The sequence below is a fragment of the Populus euphratica genome, unplaced genomic scaffold (assembly GCF_000495115.2).
Source record: "Populus euphratica unplaced genomic scaffold, PopEup_1.0 scaffold32.1, whole genome shotgun sequence".
In the NCBI taxonomy this organism is placed as follows: Eukaryota; Viridiplantae; Streptophyta; class Magnoliopsida; order Malpighiales; family Salicaceae; genus Populus; species Populus euphratica.
Genome location: NW_011499861.1, coordinates 1,637,105 through 1,660,794, shown reverse-complemented (window position 1 = coordinate 1,660,794; position 23,690 = coordinate 1,637,105). Strand labels below are relative to the sequence as shown.

Below are 23,690 nucleotides of genomic sequence, written 5' to 3'. Positions count from 1 at the left end.
ATAATTAATATTTCATAAAGTATTTCAAATAAAATAAGTAACAATCAAAAGAATGAGGACCAAATTTTATAGATAAAAAATTTCAATAAAAAATTAACAGGAGAAAAGCAAATAACTATTATAAAAACGAGGACCAAAGTTAATATAAAAATTAAATTTTAAGAGATGAAATTGAAAAATAAATATTCAAAACAAAATATATATAACAATCAAAAGTTTGAGGATCAAATTTAATATAATCAGCAAATAATGACATTTCTAGATTTTTCACAACTTTCGAAAAGTGTTTTCCTCCCAAATTTTTCAGGAAAACACTTTCCTAAAAATCAAACCAAATTTTCTTTTGACTGGAAAGTGTTTTCCGTTTACCAACTTTCCTAACAGCAAACAAACACAATAAAGTTTGGAATGTGATTTCCCATAAACCATTTTCTGGAAAACAAATACAAGAAAATTTGGAAAGTGATTCCCAGAAACCATTTTCTGAAAAACAAACACAAGAAAATTTGGAAAGTGTTTTCCTGGAAACTACTTTCCGGAAAACAAACACAGCTAAAAAGGAAAACACTTTTCTGAAAACCAAGTCAAATTTTTCGTTGACCAGAAAGTGTTTTTCGTTGACTGAAAAGTATTTTTCATTGACTGAAAAGTATTTTTTGTTAATCGGAAAATGTTTTCCATCGACCAACTTTCCTAATGGCTAACAAACACAGGAAAGTTTGGAAAGTGGTTTCCCGAAAACTATTTTCTGGGAAACAAATACGGCTTTAGTTAAAATTGTGATTAAAATCGAGGTTGAACAAAAAACAGCTTAACATATTTGGTTAAAAATGTTTTTTAAATTGAGGTTATAAAATATGTAATATATATATATATATGTGGTTTTAAATTTAAATATTGTAGATTTAACTACTATTATTATATCATGAAATAAATAATATTTTATATAAAATATTTTTTATTGTTCCATTAAACTATCTATAATTTTATTACATACAAAATTCATCCGACAAAAACTACAGTTTTCGTGATTTTTTGAGCATGCAATAAACTTATGTAAGATATTATCAAGAATAAAATTGAGATTACAGTACGAGTAAATTTAATTCGTCATAAACTATTTTTTTAAAAAAAAAATTATTGTTTACGTTCACGTGAACAGTCCAAAGTAAAATCAATTCACTATACTGGTTTTTTAAAAAACAAAAAAAAATATTCACATGAACAATATAGGTGAAAAAGCAGCACTGAGTTACTTCCATTCTCCTGCTTTTTAAACACAATATGTAGTGAATCCCATCAAAATTTAACTTTGTTTTTGTACTTATCAAATAATTGATTAGCTGTAGTTGCTTCAAATATAGAATCAATCATATAAACAAACAGACTCTTAAACCCTAAAGATAGACATAGAAAAAAATAATACATGACATGCACACTTTTATTAAGTTTAAAAAACTAAATAAAGACGGGGTGCTTATTGTCGAGCTCATTTCATTCACACACTCGTAAGATAAAATAATGTGTACATGTTGGTTTTTTTTTATAATTAATTTTATCTTTTAAAGTTTTATTTATACAATTTAATTTTAATTAAAAACTAATTGTATGTGAATTCCTTGTCAAGGGTCAAATTTTTTTTAAAAAATACTAGTATAAAAAAACTCCAAACATAGATAGCACGTCAGAAATTACATGAAAAATATACTTACATTCTCAACATTTAAAAATGTTGGTATGTAAACAATTTAGATTCCCTTGAATTTTAAAAGATCAATTTCGATACACAAATTGGTTTGCGTTATTTTTTAGTTCCTGATTAGAAAAATAAGAAAAAGAGAGGTTGTTGAACTCCGACAATGAAAGGAAGTCGTCTTCCACTTCATTTTTTGTTATCAAAATGGGATTTCTTGGTGTTCACGGGTTTCATGAGATGATAAAAGCTTTGTAATGATTATTTAGAGTTTTAATGTTGTATGAAAAACTAGATTTAAGCTAACAAAGTCAAAATTAAACATATTTAATTTTGAGTTTCTAACCATTTTCTATGTATTTTGAGTTGGTGTAATAGTTTGTGCGTGTTATAAGGTGTTTGCTAGTTAAAATAGCTTGAAAATTAGATTTTTTAGCAAAAAAAAAAAAAAACTATAGGCTTGATTTTTTATCAACAATTATGGTGGCAAAATCTTAGTTTTTAGATAATATATTGTTCATTGTGAGGGGTTAGGTGTTGACTATTTTTTTTTTCAAAATAGAATAAATGACAAGTTGTTCATTTATTTAAAAAAATTTAACAAGTAAAAATAAGCTCTAGTTCTCCACTACTCATGAACTCCTCATTTGAGTGGCCCATGATTGCACCCTCTTAATATTTTTTGTTTATTTTATTTTATATTATATCTAATTTTTATTTTTATTTTTATTAATTTTTTCATTTTATCCCTCGAAAAATCATTAACTAAAATTTTGTTAAACTCTCAAATCACGAGTTAAAATTTAACTAGATTAATTTGAATTTACTTTCAAGTTCTTTTTTATAATTAATTTTTGATGGTATTGTCTTTTTATAATATTATACTGATCTTATGTGACAAGTCACGAGTTTTATATATTAACTAAGCTAAATATAATATAATTTTTTAAATTTATTTATTATTATCATTTATTTATTATATTATATTATTAATTTAATTTAATTTAATTATCATTTTTTTTAAATACATCCGTTTACTGAACATATGTTTTCTTGGACTGAAAAATAGTTTAGTTTACCATGCAACATAACACTTGCGAGCAATCTAATATCTATCAATTTGGGTCGAAGTTTTGAGAAGAAAGGGTAAGATGAATCAACATCATGTGACTCAAAAACTAATTAATTATTTGCATGGTTGCTTTTATGTTTGAAGCAATTACAACAGATATTATGTTTGGTTATATAAAAAACACAATTTATTTTAGATGGATTTCATGATAATTCATGTTTTGCACGCGATTTGACGAAGCAGCTCCAGGCTACTTTTCGTCGATCAACGTTTCAATGAACAGGGCAATTCATTTGCATTATTTATGTAAGTTTTTTTTTCCAATATGTTTATTTTTGTGTGTGTGTATATATATTAAAAAAACTAATTTAGAGTTAATTAAATTCACTTGTGTTATCATGTAAATAATATTTTTTTCTTGAAAAATCAGTGTAGAATGAATTAAATTAAGTTATATTGTAATATCAAATTAATTTTATTCATGATAATATTTTATATAATTTTATTGTACGCTCAAAAAATCATAAATTTTTTTTTCCAATATGTTTATTTTTGTGTGTGTGTATATATATTAAAAAAACTAATTTAGAGTTAATTAAATTCACTTGTGTTATCATGTAAATAATATTTTTTTCTTGAAAAATCAGTGTAGAATGAATTAAATTAAGTTATATTGTAATATCAAATTAATTTTATTCATGATAATATTTTATATAATTTTATTGTACGCTCAAAAAATCATAAAAATTATAATTTTTATCGGATAAATTTTATATGTAATGAAATTGTAAATGGTTTAATGGAACAATAAAAAATATTTTATAAAAAATATTATTTATTTCATGATATAATAGCAATAATTATATTTACAATATTTAAATTAAAAATTATTAATATTAATATATATTTTTTAAAATTATTTTATAATCTTAATTTTAAAATTATTATTAATTAAATATATTAAATTACTATTTATTCAATTTTAATTTCATCATAATTTTAATTAAATAGTTATTTTTTTAAATAATTTTAATTAAAAATACCGCTAAATAATCACGCCTCCACACCAGCAAATAAGGACACCTTTGCATGGGAGTAAATATTTTCGTTTCAGCTCGATTCTTGACCAGAAACAATAATTAAATCAATTTTTTAAAAAATAAACCGAAATTAAATTAAACCGGTTCAAACCAATTAGTTTTGATCCAATCCGGTTTGATTTATACTGTTGAAAAACCAAAAATAGAAGAAGAAACAACACAGATTAATCTTGCGCTAGAAATAATCTTGCGCTCGCGATAATGTTTCCCTTCATTAGACTCAATCTTTGTCCATTGAGACAAGCACAAAAAAAAAAAACATATTATTGCCTCTGATGCTTTCACCATCACCACTGCTGGACCGAATCACCATCTCAAGATGGAAGAGACGCTCTTGGTTTGCTCCTGCTTCGGGCGGGTCTGCCCTTGCTACTCTCTTATAGCAGTTATCCCAAGCAAATTGTAAAGACTACACTGGCGTGGGCAGATCAACAACTACTGGACTCGATGGCCTCCTTGACATTTGACAGAAAAATGATATGCTAAATACACTTACAAGATACTCGCTGCTAAGGTTATGAAAGAAGGCAACAAAATCAATAATAGAATATAACTCCAGATCTATGAATAGCGGCGCTCGATTACTGGAACCAAACAACACCGCTATCTGACTTATCGAGAAGGAGTACTGCGACCAATTTTTCAAAGAGAAAGAAAGACGCGGACTAGAGAGTAAGAAAGTTGAAGAGAGAGTCTTGACGGTTGGGGGCGCGGCGACCAGGTCTGATCAGGGTGGGAAGAAAGAAAGTTCAATATTTATACCCCAGTCTTTTTTAACTTTCGGTTAGAACCGGTCCGGTTTGATACAGTTCATTTGGATTTAGCCAGCTCATTATTGTTTTTAATTTTTTTAATCAATTTAATCATTTTTTCTATAATTTAATTTTTAATTATTTAGTTTAATTAAATTTTCTGTTTTTCTGCTGACCAAGCAGGGGAAAAAACAAAGCTTAGTTCCTTGCATAAAAACTAGTGCAGTGCCTCTACAAAACCGATCCAAGAAGGTTCCATGAGAAACCCACCAGCCAGCCAGCAGGGTCCACGACTCCATAACGTGTAAGGAGCGTCTGCGATTGTGAAGCAAAATAAATAATAGATTTATTTATTTATTTTTGATTTCATTATATTAAAATCAAAATAATTAATATTAATTTAATATTTTTTTAATTTAAGAATATTTTTAAAAACACTTCAAAATAAAAACAGAAGCAAAAACTGTAGCAAGCACCAATGTAAGCTTTGAAAAAGAAGGAGAGCGATATATACTCCATAAATCTATACGTAAAGTATTTCTCGATGTGATTTTGAAACATACGGTGTTTCTCTTAAACAGACAAGAAGTCGTAGCAGTTTGGGCTTTTTGTTTGTTTTAATTGTAAAGTATATTTTAATGTTATTTTTTTAGGATAAAAACAAAGTCTTTCTATAGTAATAATTGTATTTAAATTGGTACATTCATAAAATTTTTCTATATTTACATAAATTTTTTTATATATGTGAAACCAATGAATAAATAAATGCTAATTTTTTTTAATACAATAAGACTTTAACAAGATTTTGTTTATTATTATAGTCCAATTGTGTTTTTAAAATTTTTTATTTTTATTTTGTTTTAAATTAATTTTTTATATATTTGTAAATTTTAATTAAAATTATCTGACAATACTTTTATTATTGAGAAACTAAAATTTAGTTTAAAAATTCACAAATTCTTTTTTTTATAAAAAATCCTCACACTCAATCGGAAGGAACGCCGAGGAACCAGACAGATATTTTGAGATCTCACATTCCATGAAGTAAAGGACCAAAATAGTAATTATAACCAAAATCAAAGGTTAAACCTCTACACTACCTTTTAGTAAACTTGCAACCGTAGTCGTCACGTGGACCCCACTCTAACAGAAGAAATAAATAAAATAGAAAAGCAGAAAAACTTCACTCATTACCAGGTACCAACCCCAATTTACTCCTTCCCGTTCAAAAAATAAAAAATAAAAAAATAAAAACCCCCAAATAAAACCAATAAATCTTAGGGTTTGTTTGACTCTTAACACCCGAAAAAAAAATTAAGACTTTCCTTTTCCTTTTTATTTTCTCTCGAAATCCAATCGCGAGAGAGAAAACAAGTTTCAGTGAGAGAGTGAAAAATAATCATCTGCTCGCGCTCTCTCCCTCTCTCTCTGGATCCATTCTTCCTCGTTTCACCGATATTCTCGCCTTTTTTGCAGTGAGAGAAAATTCGAAACCTAGAGAGAGAAAGTGGACAGACAGACTAAAAGCAAGCAAGGAAGCAAGCTTTGTTTTTGTTTTTGTTTTTTTTTCCTTTTCCCTCTTCTTGTAACGTTGCGATCGGAGGTAAAATCGGAGCTTTATTCAAATTCTTGGAGGGATTTTTTAACAACATTTTATCTTTCGATTTCTTTCTTGTCCGGGCATGATTTTTTTTTTGTTTATAATTATTGATTAATTAGGGGTTTATAGAGTAAATTTGCATGCAATCCGGTGGTGGTGGAGGTGGGCCCAGTCGGGTGGGACCGGCTGGACGTGCGGGGTCCACTTCATCCGCTGCAGCATCACCTTCTTCTTCGTCTTCGTCTGCTGCTGTATGGAACCTTCAGTTGGGGTTCGATTCAGTGCAGCAGCAGCAGCAGCCTAGGCAGGTAAGGGGTTTTTTGTTTTTCAATTTATCAAACTTGATTAATTGACATGTGATAAGTGAATTCTAGTTGTAATTAATGTGATTGATTAACTTGAATTTTTGATTAATCATGAGTTTGGATGAGGCAAACTAGGCATGCATTTAATTTAGGAGAAGATTAGGTCATTTAAACTATTTTTAGGTGTAATTAAGTATCCATGTTTGCTTGAGGTTTTGTTTCAAGACTGAAGACTAATGACAACTAAGCGCGGGGTCGGCTACTGGGAATTTTGTATTACCATTTGGCATTCCTTATCTGGGCGATGTGCAATTTATAGTTGATCATGTCTCTTGTTTTCTTTGTTAGTTTATGCGGATATTGTGATTTTATTTTTCTTCTTCTAACTTTAACAAAAATAAAGAAAACCCTTTTTTCGTTTAGGATTATGAAGTTATTGGTCAGAAGTATTGTAGTTGATGTTCATGGTGGAGTCCATCTAATTTTATGGTTGCAGTTGCCTGTTGTGTTTTGTTGGCTTTCATTTTTGAGCTGCAATTATGGATGGAGGAACTATTTTTTTTTTTCCATTTTGTTTTGTTACTGAAAGTATATGGTGCATTTGACATAAAAATGGACCTGTAGATCCATCATGCATGCAGTTACAGTGCTTTCTCCTTTAGATTCTTGGCAATGTGAAAGTGCAATGGTGATTCTAATGTTCAGTTGACCATCTTCGTGCTTGTTTCTGAATCCGAATTTGTGTACCTAGTGAATTGAATGATTGTTGTCCTTAGTTCTAAGATTTCCTCATGTGCAAGGGGATTTTGAATCTTCTTTTTCAGGTGAACTTTTGGTATGTTTGTTTTATATCTCTTAACTGTCCATGCAGGCATTACAGCAACAATTACTTAGAAAACCTGAAGGAAATGAAGCCCTTCTTTCTTATCAAGCTGGGGCTCTTCAAGGAGTTACAGTAGGGAACAATTTTGCTTCATCTCCAGGCTCAATGCAAACGCCTCAACAGTCCAGGCAATTTTTTGATTTGGCTCGACAACATGGTTCCTCGCAGGATGGACAGAATAGGAATCAAAGTGTTGAGCAACAGGCTTTGAACCCAATGCAACAGGCATATCTTCAATATGCTTTCCAGGCTGCCCAACAAAAGTCAGCTTTGGCAATGCAGTCTCAGCAACAAGCTAAAATAGGAATGCTGGGCCCTCCTGCTGGCAAGGATCAGGACATTCGGATGGGAAATTTGAAAATGCAGGAACTCATGTCCATGCAGGCAGCTAATCAGGCTCAGGCATCCTCTTCTAAGAACTCATCTGACCATTTTTCTCGTGGTGAAAAGCAGGTAGAACAAGGTCAGCACCTAGCCTCTGATCAGAGGAATGAGCAAAAGTCTCCACTCCAGCCTCCCGCCACTGGACAACTAATGCCTGCAAATGTTACGAGGCCCATGCAGGCCCCACATACCATCCAAAACATGGCAAACAACCATCTCGCAATGACTGCACAGTTACAAGCAATTCAAGCATGGGCACTTGAGCGCAACATTGATCTTTCACAACCTGCAAATGTGAACTTGATGGCTCAGCTTATTCCATTCATGCAGGCAAGGATGGCTGCACAACTAAAGGCAAATGAAAGTAATCCTGGTGCGCAATCATCACATCTCCTTGTGTCAAAGCCGCAGGTTGCCTCTCCATCCATTGCAAGTGAAAGTTCTCCTCGTGCTAATTCATCCAGTGATGTCTCTGGGCAGTCTGGCACTGTGAAAGCCAGGCAAACTGTTCCATCTGGTCCCTTTGGCTCAACTTCCAGTGGAGGCATGGTGAATAACCCTAGCAACCTCGCAATGCAGCAGCAGGCTTTTCACAGCAGAGAGAACCAAGCGCCTCCTCGACAGACAGCTATGCTTGGCAATGGAATGCCTGCAAACACAGGCCAAGGTGTGGATCAGATTTTGCCTTCAAAAAATGCATTGAACAGCCCAGAAACTTCACAGGCACGGCAATTCAGGCAACTGAATCGATCTTCTCCACAATCTGCTGGTCCTTCTACTGAAGGAGGCTCAGGCAACCGCTTCACTTCACAAGGTGGGCCAGCTGTTCAGATGGCACAACAGCGCACTGGGTTCACTAAACAGCAGTCACATGTTCTGAAAGCACAAATTCTAGCATTTAGGCGATTGAAGGTCTGGAAATCTCTTTTTACTTGCCACTTTACATTTTTTTTTTTCATGTACACGTGAAAACTTCAATTGACTCAATAAGCACTCAGCAGATCATACTTTTTTTTTTTAATTGCTTGACAGAAAGGAGAAGGTACTCTTCCACAAGAGCTTCTTCGAGCTATAGCCCCACCACCCCTTGAGCTGCAACTGCAGCAGCAACTTCTTCCTGCAGGAGGAAGTAATCAGGACAGGCCAGGTGGAAAGATTCCTGAAGAACAAGCAAGTCATCCGGAGTCCAATGATAAGGATTTACAAGCAATACCATCTATGAATGGACAGAATGTTTCTAAAGAGGAAGTTTTTACTGGTGATGAGAAAGCAGCTGTCTCAACCATTAATATGCAAAAGGCACCGGCTGTGATGAAGGAACCCATGCCCTTGGTGGCTTCTGGGAAGGAAGAGCAGCAAACTGCTACATTTTCTGTCAAGTCAGACCAGGAGAGTGAGCATGGACTTCAGAAAGCTCCTGTTATAAGTGATCTTGCATCAGATAGAGGAAAGGGTGTTGCACCACAGTTTCCTGCATCTGATGCTACACAAGCTAAGAAACCTGCACAAGTGAGCACTGTGCCCCAGACAAAAGATTCTGGCTCCACCAGAAAGTATCACGGACCATTATTTGATTTTCCTTTCTTTACTAGGAAACACGACTCTGTTGGGTCAACTGGGATAGTTAACACGAATAATAACCTAACATTGGCCTATGATGTCAAAGATCTTCTTTTTGAGGAAGGTGTGGAAATGCTTACCAGGAAAAGGTTAGAGAATTTGAAGAAAATCAATGGTATCCTAGCAGTAAATTTAGAGAGGAAAAGGATTAGGCCAGATCTTGTGTTGCGGTTACAGATTGAAGAGAAAAAGCTAAAGCTTCTAGATCTACAGGCACGTTTAAGGGATGAAGTTGATCAGCAGCAACAGGAAATCATGGCAATGCCTGACAGGCTATACAGGAAGTTTGTTCGGCTATGTGAGCGTCAAAGGATGGAGCTGACGAGACAGGTACAAGCCTCTCAGAAAGCCATAAGAGAGAAGCAATTGAAATCCATCATGCAGTGGCGCAAGAAACTTCTTGAGTCTCATTGGGCCATCCGTGATTCACGCACTGCCCGTAACAGAGGAGTTGCCAAATACCATGAGAGAATGTTGAGGGAATTTTCAAAGAGAAAGGATGATGACCGAAATAAAAGGATGGAGGCATTAAAGAACAATGATGTTGAAAGGTACAGAGAAATGTTGTTGGAGCAACAAACTAGCATTTCAGGCGATGCTTCTGAGAGATATGCTGTGCTCTCATCATTCTTGACCCAGACAGAAGAATATCTTCATAAGCTGGGTGGTAAAATAACAGCTACTAAGAATCAGCAGGAAGTGGAGGAGGCAGCTAATGCCGCCGCCGCAGCTGCTCGACTGCAGGCATGATTTATTCTTCTCTCCCTCTCTCTCTCTGCAACCCACCAATTCGATGTTCACATTTTTCTCGCACAATTAAGCTACATGCCTCATTTATCATCAAACAAAAAATCCCCCCTTTTCTTTCATGATTTCTGATGCGTGAATTTCCTTTTCATAATTTTCCTGTGATGTATTGTTTCAAACTGCCTTTTCATTTAGTTTTATTGTTAATTAAAGGGCCTATCAGAAGAAGAAGTACGAGCAGCTGCAGCTTGTACTAGTGAGGAAGTAATGATAAGAAACCGGTTTATGGAAATGAATGCACCCAGGGACAGTTCATCTGTTAACAAGTAAGTTATTTGTTTGAGTTATGTTGTCATTTTTCCTACATTGAAGAGGAGTGAACTGGTCAAGCGATTTATTAAGTACCGATGTGTTGGTTGGCTCCAAGAGATGAAGGCTTTTAATGCAATACAATATTATTCAAAATGTATCTAACAAGCAATCTTCATGTACATATAATTTGACTTCCATAATTTCTTCCTGCACAAAATTGGTGTTTGATTGTAATAGTTTAAAATTTTGTCATTCCCTGTTGTCAGCAGATATTACAATCTTGCCCATGCAGTGAATGAAAGGGTCATAAGGCAACCATCTATGTTACGAACAGGAACCTTACGAGACTATCAGCTTGTAGGTCACAAAAGTTTACTGTACCTTTTTATCTTATTTCTTCTTTTTTGCTATTTTTCAAGCCTTATTATGTTGTAAGTTTCTTAAGCTACTGATCTCTGTGTGTTTGTTTGGTCCTCCCCCCACCAGGTTGGATTGCAGTGGATGCTTTCTTTGTATAACAACAAATTAAATGGAATCTTGGCAGATGAGATGGGGCTTGGAAAGACTGTGCAGGTAAGTTTCTTGCTTAAGCTTCTTTTTTATGGAAGCTTAAGCCTTTAACCACATCCTTTCTAAAAAATGAAAGATTTGAAAACATATATGGATCCTTTGTTCTTGGAAAAACTATTAATAAGTTCACTTCTCACAAGCAACAGACCAATAACGTCCATCATATTTTTTGTTGATCAATAAGTTCAATTATAAATTTATTTTAAAGGATTTTATTTCTTTATGTGCTCTTAAAGTACCCTATGAAACTTTTCATTACCAATTGAAAATTGTGTAAACCTTTTTTAGGAGGATAAAAATCTAATAAATTAAAAGATGAATCTGTTGTGTCAATGATTAAAAACATATGAATTAAATAATATCAAGGTATGTATCCTATGAAAAAGTTCATTTTTAAATAACGAGGAGTATTTAACAACCCTGGAGCTTTAACTGATCATGTACAAAGGAACTTATTGCCATAAAAATCTAGCTCTAAAACCCTGTTTTTAATATAAGAAAAGGAGTAACTAGATAAAATTGCAGGTTTTAACCTAAATTATAAGTGTTGAGAAAATTAACTGTGAAACCCTAAAAGCTAATGTTATACATGTCAAGAAAAGAAGAATGAGGGAGTAATTCTTATATATGAGGTGGTAGTTGTATAATGAACATATTGGTCTTTTGCTTAAGAAAAGTGACCATATTGGCACATTTCCTTCAGTTCTTTTGGCAGCTTGGTAGTCAACTAGAAAAAATTATAGATGACATAATGAACATTTTTTCTTAATGTGGACTTGCTATTCTTTGATAATTTTGCTCCTATGCAGGTGATGGCACTGATTGCTTATCTAATGGAATTCAAAGGAAACTATGGACCGCATCTTATAATTGTTCCTAATGCTGTTTTGGTGAATTGGAAGGTTAGTTGCTGTTGGTTGCACATTTAATGGTATGGTTTTTCTAGTGCCTTTTGACTTCTGACCGAGTTCATGCTGCAGAGCGAGCTGCACAGCTGGCTGCCATCTGTGTCCTGCATTTATTATGTTGGTGGAAAGGATCAGCGCGCAAAATTATTTACCCAAGTAAGAAAACCACCATTACTTTATTTGTTTTTCGTTCTTCAGATTTATGATGAATTGTTGAGCTTTCTTTTGCTGGCACTCTGTAGGAGGTTTCTGCCATGAAATTTAATGTCCTTGTGACAACTTATGAGTTCATCATGTATGACCGGTCAAAACTTTCTAAAGTTGATTGGAAGTACATCATAATTGACGAGGCACAGAGAATGAAGGACAGGGAGTCAGTTTTAGCCCGTGATCTTGATAGATATCGCTGCCAGAGGCGCTTACTTCTCACAGGGACACCATTACAGGTCTGTTAAAGCTGTCTGTTTTACAGTTACACAATATTGTTTCACAGATGCTTATCTGTGACTGGGAAAACTTATCACCACAAAACAGTCTTGTAGTCTGGGCTTCCATGGTCTGACTGCTATTTAAAGTGATTGGGAGAGGATAGATGGGAGTAAAGAGTGAAAGCAGGAAGAAAATTGGAGAAATAATAGGTGATTACTTCTGTTTAGAAAAGAGTGAAAAAGTGAGCCATGGAAGACGGGGACAAAATTTTCTCCCAGGGTTCATTTTCTTTCTCCCAAATGCAAGAAAATAAATCCTTTCAGTTTTTACTAGATTGATTTACATAGATACGCCTTTTTCATGTTTGATTTTATAGATCAGCATTGTTTTGCAGGACAATTACATATTTAGCTGCAGTTCTTTGTTCCTTATTCACCTTTTTGTTTTTACATTTTAATTCCTTCCAAGCACAATAAGATTGTAATTTTCTATTCTCTCCACCTTTTGTTTTGTGTTTTTATCCTGAATGCAGCCTTGATATCTTTCTTGTTAATATCAGTGTGCTGCTGTGCATTCACTGTTGTTCACAAAAAGGCTGTTGTTCTACTGAACCTTACGTTAACCAGATAATCATTCTAGCTGCATAAAATATGTTTATAAATCATGAACTACTACATGCAAGCATGGCCTTTCTAAACGAAATTCTGTTTAAACTAATTAAGAGCAGGTAAAAATGTTCCAACAGTGTACACAAGGGAAAAAATTGATGTTCAGAGATTTTTTTAATCAAACTGCCAACTTTATCTGACATGTAGCAGAGTAAATAAAAATTCATTTAAGGCTCATAGTATCCAAGCATCCCACCATTTCCTGATACAAGTTTTAAAAATGGAGAATTAGCAAGATTTGCAAAACATGGCGGTGTTTGACTAGGATGTTTGTGATATACTAGTGTATCCATGTCCTTGTCTTCCCACTTCATGATTTTTGTAGGAAAGCAAGGAAAAATTCATTCCATCAGAGAACCTGTTACATCTGCTGATATGTTTCTGTTTGCACATATTATGATTCCTGGTCTTCTTACATTTTGGATAAGACTTGTGAAAAGGTTTCAAGGTAATGATCAAGAGATTGGAATCTCTGTGGTTTACAAATGAAAATTAGATGGTCTTGCTTTGACATGTATGAAGCTAGATTGTGAATAATGGTTCAGAAATTCAATTTTAACTTCCTCAACAACGTATTTTGGCAATGACTTTACGTAGATTGATTTTTGTCTCTGCAGAATGACCTGAAGGAGCTATGGTCGCTACTGAATTTACTTCTACCAGAAGTTTTTGATAATCGTAAAGCATTTCATGATTGGTTCTCGAAGCCCTTTCAAAGGGAAGCTCCTGTACATGATGGAGAGGATGACTGGCTTGAGACTGAAAAGAAGGTTATCATAATTCATCGACTTCATCAAATTTTAGAGCCTTTTATGCTCAGACGTCGTGTAGAAGATGTGGAAGGTTCACTTCCACCCAAGGTATGACATTAATTTGTCATCATCAATCATGGTGTTTTCATGTTGTGGATTCTAACATAGTGCTGTGTCTTCAAGCGGTGGATTCTAATGTAGGGCTATACTGCAGGTTTCCATTGTCTTGAGATGTAGAATGTCTGCTATACAGAGTACAATTTATGATTGGATCAAATCTACTGGCACTATCCGAGTTGACCCTGAGGATGAGAAGCGCAGGGTTCAAAAAAATCCAGCATACCAGGCTAAGGTGTATAGAACTTTAAATAACAGATGTATGGAGCTCCGAAAAACTTGCAATCATCCTTTGCTTAATTACCCATATTTTAACGACTTATCCAAGGATTTCCTTGTTAAATCTTGTGGAAAACTGTGGGTTCTGGATAGGATTCTCATAAAACTTCAAAGAACAGGCCATCGGGTGCTACTCTTTAGCACCATGACAAAACTTCTTGATATATTAGAGGAATACTTGCAATGGCGCCGACTGGTGTACAGAAGGATCGATGGAACAACTAGCCTTGAAGATCGTGAATCAGCTATTGTGGACTTTAATAGCCCTGATTCAGACTGCTTTATTTTCTTGCTTAGTATTCGTGCAGCTGGAAGGGGTCTTAATCTGCAGTCTGCTGACACAGTTGTCATATATGATCCTGATCCGAATCCTAAGAATGAGGAACAGGCAGTTGCTAGAGCCCACCGGATTGGACAGACAAGGGAAGTCAAAGTCATTTATATGGAAGCAGTTGTTAACAAAATTTCTAGCTGTCAAAAGGAGGATGAATTAAGAAGCGGAGGTACAGTTGATCTAGAAGATGACCTTGTTGGCAAGGATCGATATATGGGTTCTATTGAGAGCCTTATAAGGAACAATATCCAGCAATACAAGATTGACATGGCTGATGAGGTTATCAATGCTGGACGTTTTGACCAAAGAACAACACACGAGGAAAGGCGGATGACTTTAGAGACATTATTGCATGACGAAGAGCGATATCAAGAGACTTTGCATGATGTTCCATCACTCCAAGAGGTAAATCGCATGATAGCCAGGAGTGAAGATGAGGTTGAGTTATTTGATCAAATGGATGAAGAATTTGATTGGATTGAGGAGATGACGAGGTATGACCAGGTACCCAAGTGGCTTCGAGCCAGTACAAAAGAAGTGGATGCTACTATTGCTGTCTTATCAAAGAAACCATCAAAAGCGATCCTTTTTGCTGATGGTATGGGTATGGCATCCGGTGAAATGGAAACTGAAAGAAAAAGGGGGCGGCCAAAAGGGAAAAAGTCTCCTAATTACAAGGAAATTGATGAAGAAACTGGAGACTATTCTGAGGCAAGTTCTGATGAGAGAAATGGTTATTCTGCACATGAAGAAGAGGGAGAAATTAGAGAATTTGAAGATGATGAATCCAGTGATGCTGCTGGGGCACCACCTGTTAATAAGGACCAATCAGAAGATGATGGTCCAGCATGTGATGGGGGCTATGAGTATCAGCAAGCTGTGGAAAGCACTAGAAATGATCATGCACTAGATGAAGCTGGCTCCTCAGGGTCATCATCTGACAGCCGAAGAATGACACGAATGATCTCTCCTGTTTCTCCTCAGAAATTCGGGTCTCTTTCTGCTTTAGAAGCTAGACCAGGTTCACTTTCCAAGAAACAGGTATGTTTCTTCTATCTCTATACGTGTGCTTCGTTTACTGACTTGGTCGGTTTTGCTATCCATTTACTATTCCATTAATATTTTACAGCCAGATGAATTAGAAGAGGGGGAGATTGCGGTATCTGGAGATTCTCACATGGATCACCAACAATCGGGAAGTTGGATACATGATCGCGATGAAGGTGAAGATGAACAGGTTCTACAACCTAAAATAAAACGAAAACGTAGTATTCGGCTTCGACCTCGCGTCACTGTTGAAAGGCCAGAGGAAAAGTCTAGCAATGATGTGCAACGTGGAGATTCTTTTCTGTTGCCATTCCAAGTGGATAATAAATATCAAGCACAGTTGAAGAGTGATACTGAAATGAAAGCATTAGTAGAGCCCAGTGGATTCAAGCATGATCAGAGTGATTCCTCAAGAAGTAGACGAAATCTACCTTCAAGAAGAATAGCCAAAACATCTAAGTTGCGGGCTTCACCAAAATCTAGCAGATTGAATTTGCAGTCTGCTCCAGCAGAGGATGCTGCTGAACACTCTAGAGAGAGCTGGGATGGTAAAATTCCAAGTACAAGTGGTGCTTCAACTTTGGGCAACAAGATGTCTGATGTCATCCAGAGAAGGGTATGTACTTGTTCATTTATTATTTTAATATAATTGGATAAATCATACTTGTCTAAAAGAGGGCTTGACAGGAGAAAATCAAAATCTGCTTGGCACTATTTTTTTTGTATTCCTCTTTAACGTAGACCTTTTTTTTTTACACTTGTCTTTCAAGTTACATCGTATTTCTGTATATTAACTAGAAGTTTCAATTGTGCAGTGTAAAAATGTTATTAGCAAGTTTCAAAGGAGAATAGACAAGGAAGGGCAACAAATTGTACCTCTTCTAGCTGATTTGTGGAAGAGGATTGAAAATCCTGGTTACATAAGTGGTGCTGGAACTAATCTTTTGGATTTACGTAAGATTGAACAGCGTGTTGACAGGTTGGAGTATAGTGGAGTAATGGAGCTCGTGTTCGACGTGCAATTCATGTTAAAAGGTGCAATGCAATTTTATGGGTTCTCGCATGAGGTATGATTTCTCATCCAAACTTGCGCTTAAACATAATTCTTCTCTTCTTTTCAACATTTTCTTCTGGAAAATGCTATTGACAATATCTTGGATACCCTTTCAAAGCATGAATATGGTCTCGATGAAATTTTTTATGGTATGACATTTGTCAATCATTCAGCTTGGAATTTGTGTCCAGCCATGTATCACACCAATCTCTGGAGTGCTCTGTTATCTTCAAGATCTTTAAAAATTTTCCATCATGAAATTTTGGATATGTAATTTTAACATGTCCAATTATTTGGTTTTCTTTTTCTCACATCTACATAATGGATTGGTGCAATTGGGAAATTTATGGAAGCATCACCTCTGAATGTGGTGCAGTTCAACTTTTTATCTATTATCCCATTAAAGGAAAAGACAGAAGGTTTGGAAGCTACTGTGCTTGCAAAAAGCTTATCCTTTGGTTATGCCTACCTCTTAGAATTTTCCCATGAATGAAAATTCCAAAATTCTTCCTCGCATCCATGAATAAAAATTCCCAATTTCGTTCCCGCATATCATTTAACAAATGGCTAATTGTCAGAATAATGGAATTATGCGATATTCTTCTATTGCTTCGATCAGTTGCCTTAACTCCCAATCATGCCTATTTTCAAATTATTTCTCTTGGTCAAACTTCAAAATGATTTAGAATCTCAAGGGATGTTTACACCATGCAGGTTAGAACTGAAGCAAGAAAGGTGCATGATCTCTTTTTTGATATCTTGAAGATTGCGTTTCCAGACACAGATTTCCGAGAGGCGAGGGATACTTTCTCTTTTTCTGGTCCATCATCAACTTCCATTTCAGCTCCATCTCCAAAACAAGCTGCTCTTGGTCTAATCAAGAGACACAAGTCAATAAATGATGTAGAACCTGACAACAGCACTACCCATAAGCCAATGCAGCGAGGATCCATTCCTGCTGGTGAAGACACAAGGAGGGTCCACGTGCCCCAGAAGGAAACAAGGCTCGGGAGTGGAAGTGGCAGTAGTCGAGAACAATATCCGCAGGATGATTCTCCACTGCATCCAGGGGAGTTGGTTATCTGCAAGAAGAAGAGGAAAGATCGGGACAAGTCAGTTGTGAGGTCAAGAACTGGATCAAGTGGTCCAGTTTCCCCCCCTAGCATGGGCCGTAATATCACAAGTCCCATTTTGAATTCAATCCCTAAAGATGCGAGACCGAACCAGCAGAATACCCATCAGCAAGGGTGGGTGAATCAACCTCAACCAACAAATGGTGGTGCGGGGAGTGTTGGTTGGGCAAATCCTGTAAAGAGGTTGAGGACAGATGCTGGTAAAAGGCGGCCAAGCCATTTATGATTTTTCTCAAGGATAGTGTATAATTTAATGGAAAAATTTGTAGTTGAGTTCAGCCGCAGAGTGTACAAGTGGCCTGTGCCAGTGCTGTAAACCGGTGCTTTTAATATAGTTGTAGGCCATTGCTCATCCATTGTATACTGCTCTTTGCAAGATTTTAGAAAGTCATAGATTTTGCATGCGCGCCATGTAGTTATTGCTATGCCTCTAATAGATTGAAGTTTATCTTCCTTTCGCTGATGGCTCCCATGATGCTGATGACCATAGGTGGTGGCACTTGCATGCATGCATGTAGCTTAAACTTAATAGCAAAAGGTGGGATTGGACAACAAAAACTTAAAGACTGGGAACAGAAAATGAACATGCTTTTCTTTACAAAAGAAGCAGATAAAGAGGCCATGGAATTCTTTTTTCCTGCCCAACAAACGAGATCGTTTGCTAGGATTGATTTAACAGAAGCTAGAAATATGCACAGAAACAACAGCTTGGCAAGGCATGCAACAGCTCGCTATGGATCTGCTTGGCCTGCCATTTCATCATCGAGAGACTCGTATTCATCTTCACTCAACTCCTCGTCACTTGATTTTTCTTCTGGGGCAGCTCCAATGTCCTCTGGCTTGGCATATTTCTCACAGTATTCTGGTTGAGGAGCCAATAAAAGTAGAGGTTACGTTAAATTGGCACAAAGTAAGTTGAAGTACAAAGCAGAGAACACATCCACGACAGAATGAAGCAATCAGATACCAATGTATAATAACTTCAGTAGTTAGATATGCAATCTGATTGACAAAATAATACATCTCCTGGAGAATGATCAGTTAGAAGTTCATTTTGTCCACAACTTTGTTTCAAAAGAAGATGAATTACCAGAAAAAACAGGATGAAGCACTGCTTAGGGTTCGACAGTGATAGCATACCTAAATAATCAATCATAACAACGAGTTTTGTTCTACTTAAATTAAGATCTTCAAGATTCCTAATCGGGGGGGCGCCTCAGCTCAAAGCATTATCCTTTTCATGCCAAACTAAGAAACGAAGCTTCTTGTTTTACTCAAATACAACACTCCGTAAGTCTAATGAAGTAGGTCAATCTATTGCTAGTTCAGTTTTCAAATTATGACACAACATAGAAATCAATTGTGGTCATCTCCAAGGATCAGTCGCGAAATTCTTAAGAGCATCTATTCAACATTATAACTTGCATGATAATTGAGGTTTTTGGAAATGGTGAAAAGCTCAAATTTTCTAAAATTTGAGTCTTTAGAGATCATATATTCTAGGATGCTGTGTATGCCATGATGAACTAGTGCACTCCAAGGGTTTTGACAGAGCGGGTAGAATCATCAATGAAAATTGATTGAGAACAAGAAAATCAAGATCTTTTCTCATGTTTCATTACAGGAAAAGTTGACCAACCAATTTCAGATACTGATATCGCTACCTTTAACTCTTTGCTCATAAGCAGGCTTGTCACGCATCATCAGAGCTGCAGCCTCACCATTCAATGGGTCTGATGGGTTAGGATACAGAAGAAGCTGTGGAAGAAATACTTCAAACACATTTACCAAATCTGGAGAACAAGTGTGTCAACTTGTGAGACGTAAACCCAAAACATTAGCTCGACAGTGACTTAAACTTTTTTTTGTTTTTTTATCTGAAAAGGCCTAACACAAATATTTACCAAACATGGGGCTCCAAGTTTGATTAATAACGTCTAAACAAACCGAGCCAGACCTGAAATTAGAATCCATGAATATGTTAAGCTTCAGTTAGTATTCCTCTATAAGCAAATAAATGTGGTGATTTACCAAGCTTAGAAAATCATAATTCTTGTTTCCATACTTGGTTTACTCACATTTCATCAACATTTGGATGGTAGATCTTATTAACAAAACCTATTGAGGGAGATTTATAAGGATAAGCATCGGGTAGCTCAACTCTTATCCTCCACACACCTCCATGATAAGGACCTGCAGTAATCCATCACATGAGAGCAAAGGGTAAAAGATGCTTATTTTTGCTGAAACCAAAAATATCCATACCCAGTTTGGTATATTAAATTTGGACATGAAGTGAAAAAAAGAAAGTTTCAACAAGAAAATGAATTTGAGGATTAGACTTGTTCTAAATTGGGCTAAAAAGGTCTGAGAAAATGCAGATTGTGCAATGAAAAAAAAAAGTTCTCCTAGAAGTGAACTTCTTTCTGAAACACAAGGCATTTAAGTTTTTAGGATATACAAACTGCATAAAACAGTTGAATGGGAGAACTGTGCAGAAATCCAAAAATTAAAATTTCCACCAAAAAAAAAACATCTGAGGTGTTAATCTGCTAACTATATTCTATTAAACACAAAACACAGATGATTTTTTCATTTATCAAAATCTGTATAAACACACACACACAAAAAAAGAATAAAGAATAACAGACACCCACAAAAGCAATCACTTTAATTATCCTATAGAAAAGACGATAAAAATGAAAATAAATATGTGCTAAAAAAAAGAAGAAGAAAAAGGGTACTGAAGATTTACTTTCATTGGGTCCATTGAAATGAACATAAAACTCTTGCATACCGTCATTGATCAACTCCACCTTGTAATCACTCATCATCCTATTCAAAATCAAACAAACAAAACCCAAAAAAGAATAAAAAAAGAAGTTAAAATCAAAACCAAAAACTGATAAAAAAAGAAACAACTGCAGATAACTGAATAAGAGGACTGACAATTTCATCAAGTCCATCTCTCTGCGTTTGCTTGGGGAAGACATGGTTTCCTTTTGGTTTCTTCCTTCTTAATTACTGTTTCAAAGATATATCTATATTAATCAAAAGAGGGAGAGAGAGGAAGAAGAGAAGGCTATGGTTACGGTTGTGCTTGTACAACAGGACGAAGCAACGACAATGGTTAGGACATCAAGCTGCTCTTTAAATACCCCAGTAGCGAGGGATAATAATGAATAATATATATATAAAAAAAACGGGGCTGCTGACGGTTATAGTCTTCTTACTTTTTTCTTGTGTGCTATACTTTTTTGATTCCCTCTCATTTTTACCATCATTCTTTGTACTATTTATTTTATCATTACATTGCGTCCCTACTGGTAATACTTAATAGCATCTTTGCGGTTTAAAAACTTAGTAAGCTAGCACGAATATCTACGATTGCCAAAAAAGAAGAAGAAGAAGCTTAGTTCTTTATACTATAATGACATGAAGGCCATGGAAATTTATCCCAAGTAAATGTGTTTAAAGTTTGAATTAGCCTAATTACCTCTCATTGTAGTTATTACTTTATATTAAAAAAAAAAACAGGGCTAGATGAATATTTTGAAAAAAATAATTTTAATATTAATTTTTAAAAAAATTGTAAATTAGAGGAGTTGAAATCTAAGCATTTTTACAGATTTAATTTAATTTAAAATTTAATTTTTAATAGTTTTAAACATAAAATTTCTTTGAAATTTCTGGATTGAATTCAATTTAAAAGATTTCGGTTTTTAAGAAAATGAACATTTTAGAAAATAGTAAAAATCTGTAACCTTTCAGTGTTAATCCTTTCATGGGTGAACATGATAGTAACTCTAGGCTTTTTGTCCACAAAGATAACTAAAGTTTGAGACGGTGGAAATTAAACTCTTCCAAATATAATAAATAAATGTTAGGAATTAATACAATGTATTTTGTGGGAAATTTAGGATGCCCTGTCTATGCTTTGGTCATTTTCGAGATTCCTCCTCGACAAAATAAGAGGAAAATAATAACCATCCAATATTTATACATCATTATCCTTAATTAGTGTGTGCCGGTGGTCCTTGTAGTAATTGGGGAGACCATGCTAGCTAGGATCCCTGCTTTTTACCCTTTTCCAAGAGCTACAAATAACACTATGGCGCCGGTGGGCTATGGAGGTAGGGAGATTCATTGATCACAGAGACAACACTGCAGCATTTAAATGCCCTCCCATAATCCTCAAGAGTTACCAGACCTTCGAATTTATTCTCACGCCATTCAATGAACATTCTAACAGGCCAACAAGCGAAAAAACTCAATCATTGACGACGTCTTTTCTCAATCGATGGGCTGCCGCTATTACATTTGACAAAATATATTCTCCTTGAAAACGTGTGGGGTAGCAAAAGGGTTTTTCAGCAGTGTTCATCAGGCCTTTTTCTCTACATCAAGATAATTGGACCTTCCATTTTGGTGATCACTTGGGGATGCTAATTAACCTCACCTTTTCCTGTCATTGATCAAAAGACGAAAGTGTTTTCAGCCACTACTAGAAAGGTTTGCTTTTCCAGGATTTGGAATAAGGGCATGTCCTGGTATATATGTCATGGCACATCCCAGCCTTTCGTTTCCTTGCATCTAACTCTCTCTCTCTCCACCTTCAAGTGGGGGGAGAAGGGTCAATAACTTAATATTGCAACCAAGTTCCCAATTTTGTTCACATTCCGGGGCGAAATGGGCCTGACAGACGGGGGTGAACAGTTGGAGCACGCATGCATTCATAAATGGAGCTGCTTTTGAAAATATAGAGAAATCCAGCTACTGAAGCAAAGCATACAGCAGGATTTTTTGACCCAGAAGGTGCTGCTATATATATATAGAAGAATCTAGTGAAATCATCTTGCTTAAGATGCAATGCATCATTACGTTACATATTATTTATGGGACGGAGCAAGCAACAGGCAATACAAGAAAGGAATCATAAGATAACCATCTAGGTGGTGGCCAAGTGGTAAAGATTTGAGATCAAGGGGTTTGCTCCCTCTGTGGTCTCAGATTCGAGCCCTTGATTGCTCATATGATGGTCACTGTAGGCTTACATGGTCGTTAACTTCAGGGCTCGTGGAATTAGTTATGGTGCGCGTAAGCTGACCCGGACACCCACGTTAATCTAAAAAAAGAAAGGAATCCTAAGAACCTCAAGGTATCTAGTTTACTTTAACAAGCTAGTTATGAATTTGCTTTTTAAAAATTACTAATTTAAATATTATAAATTTTTAAATTATTAAAAATTTATAAAATTATTAATTTTAATATTTTTAAAAAAATTAGTTAAAATATATGTAAAGTAATCTGGACACCTATAATTATTATAAAAAAAAATCCTAAGAAATATGGCAACAAGCTACTTGGATGTTATTAAAAAAAATAATAGTAATGGTTGATACCAAAAAACTTCAGGCCATTCAGCTAGGTAGGTCAGGATGCCAGATATTTAGGCCAGATCCAAACAACCAAGATTCCACATTGTTCGAGTCAGAATTCCAACATGCTAGGATACAAGTATCAACAATTTAAAATTAATAATATTTAAATTAATTAAATTTAACAAATTAAATAGTAAAAAAATTAAACTAGGCTTGCGGGATTAGATAACTTGATATGCAAAACACTCTAAAAATAACCTAAACATATAGTCATGCCATACTAAACCTATATACTTGGCCTTAATTAAAAAGTCTAGGTGTACTTGAGTTTTGAGTTTTTTTTTCAATGCACGTCATCGATTCTTTTTTTTAATGGGTGATTGGTTGATAAAAGATAACTTATCCCCTACTATAATATTTTCAGGTCATTTTTTATGAATAAAAATTTAGAATTCAAGTTTTTAAAAACAAAAATCATATTTTCAAGGTGTTTTTTACCTAAAAAGGCATAAAAAACACCACAACAAAACTTTCTAAACTCACTAACCTC

At 35.0% G+C, this 23,690-nt stretch overlaps 2 protein-coding genes across 4 annotated transcripts; one reads left to right on the top strand and one right to left on the bottom strand.

Moving 5' to 3' along the window:
* Positions 1-5,813: 5,813 nt before the first annotated feature.
* On the top strand, positions 5,814-18,212 carry LOC105124855 (ATP-dependent helicase BRM-like). Of its 3 annotated transcripts, XM_011025006.1 has the most exons (15): positions 5,814-6,220; positions 6,337-6,525; positions 7,394-8,701; positions 8,822-10,153; positions 10,370-10,482; positions 10,735-10,825; positions 10,955-11,041; positions 11,848-11,940; positions 12,019-12,102; positions 12,189-12,392; positions 13,661-13,903; positions 14,010-15,566; positions 15,655-16,188; positions 16,388-16,639; positions 17,341-18,212. In XM_011025006.1, exons 2-15 carry the CDS (start codon positions 6,358-6,360, stop codon positions 17,983-17,985), a joined length of 6,711 nt encoding a protein of 2,236 aa, XP_011023308.1. In that variant the 5' UTR covers positions 5,814-6,220; positions 6,337-6,357; the 3' UTR covers positions 17,986-18,212. The 3 variants fall into 3 exon arrangements, with proteins under 3 accessions (XP_011023308.1, XP_011023309.1, XP_011023307.1); XM_011025007.1 differs by having other exon boundaries at positions 5,814-6,525; positions 10,738-10,825; XM_011025005.1 differs by having other exon boundaries at positions 5,814-6,525.
* A 108-nt stretch (positions 18,213-18,320) lies between these two features.
* On the bottom strand, positions 18,321-20,932 carry LOC105124853 (ubiquitin-conjugating enzyme E2 4-like). The gene is made up of 6 exons (XM_011025003.1): positions 20,709-20,932; positions 20,515-20,594; positions 19,838-19,952; positions 19,664-19,716; positions 19,424-19,552; positions 18,321-18,621 (listed from the first exon to the last, which is right to left on the bottom strand). The coding sequence occupies exons 1-6, from the start codon at positions 20,750-20,752 to the stop codon at positions 18,491-18,493; spliced, it is 552 nt and encodes a 183-aa protein (XP_011023305.1). The 5' UTR covers positions 20,753-20,932; the 3' UTR covers positions 18,321-18,490.
* Between the last annotated feature and the right edge of the window lie 2,758 nt (positions 20,933-23,690).

Coding starts and splice junctions, on each gene's coding strand:
- LOC105124855 (XM_011025006.1), top strand. CDS start 6,358: ATGCAATCCGGTGGTGGTGGAGGTGGGCCCAGTCGGGTGGGACCGGCT. Junction 10,483..10,734: donor GACAGTTCATCTGTTAACAA/GTAAGTTATTTG, acceptor CCCTGTTGTCAG/CAGATATTACAATCTTGCCC. Junction 12,103..12,188: donor GCGCAAAATTATTTACCCAA/GTAAGAAAACCA, acceptor GGCACTCTGTAG/GAGGTTTCTGCCATGAAATT.
- LOC105124853 (XM_011025003.1), bottom strand. CDS start 20,752: ATGTCTTCCCCAAGCAAACGCAGAGAGATGGACTTGATGAAATT. Junction 20,595..20,708: donor GAGATGGACTTGATGAAATT/GTCAGTCCTCTT, acceptor GATTTTGAATAG/GATGATGAGTGATTACAAGG. Junction 18,622..19,423: donor TTATGAGCAAAGAGTTAAAG/GTAGCGATATCA, acceptor CTCCTCAACCAG/AATACTGTGAGAAATATGCC.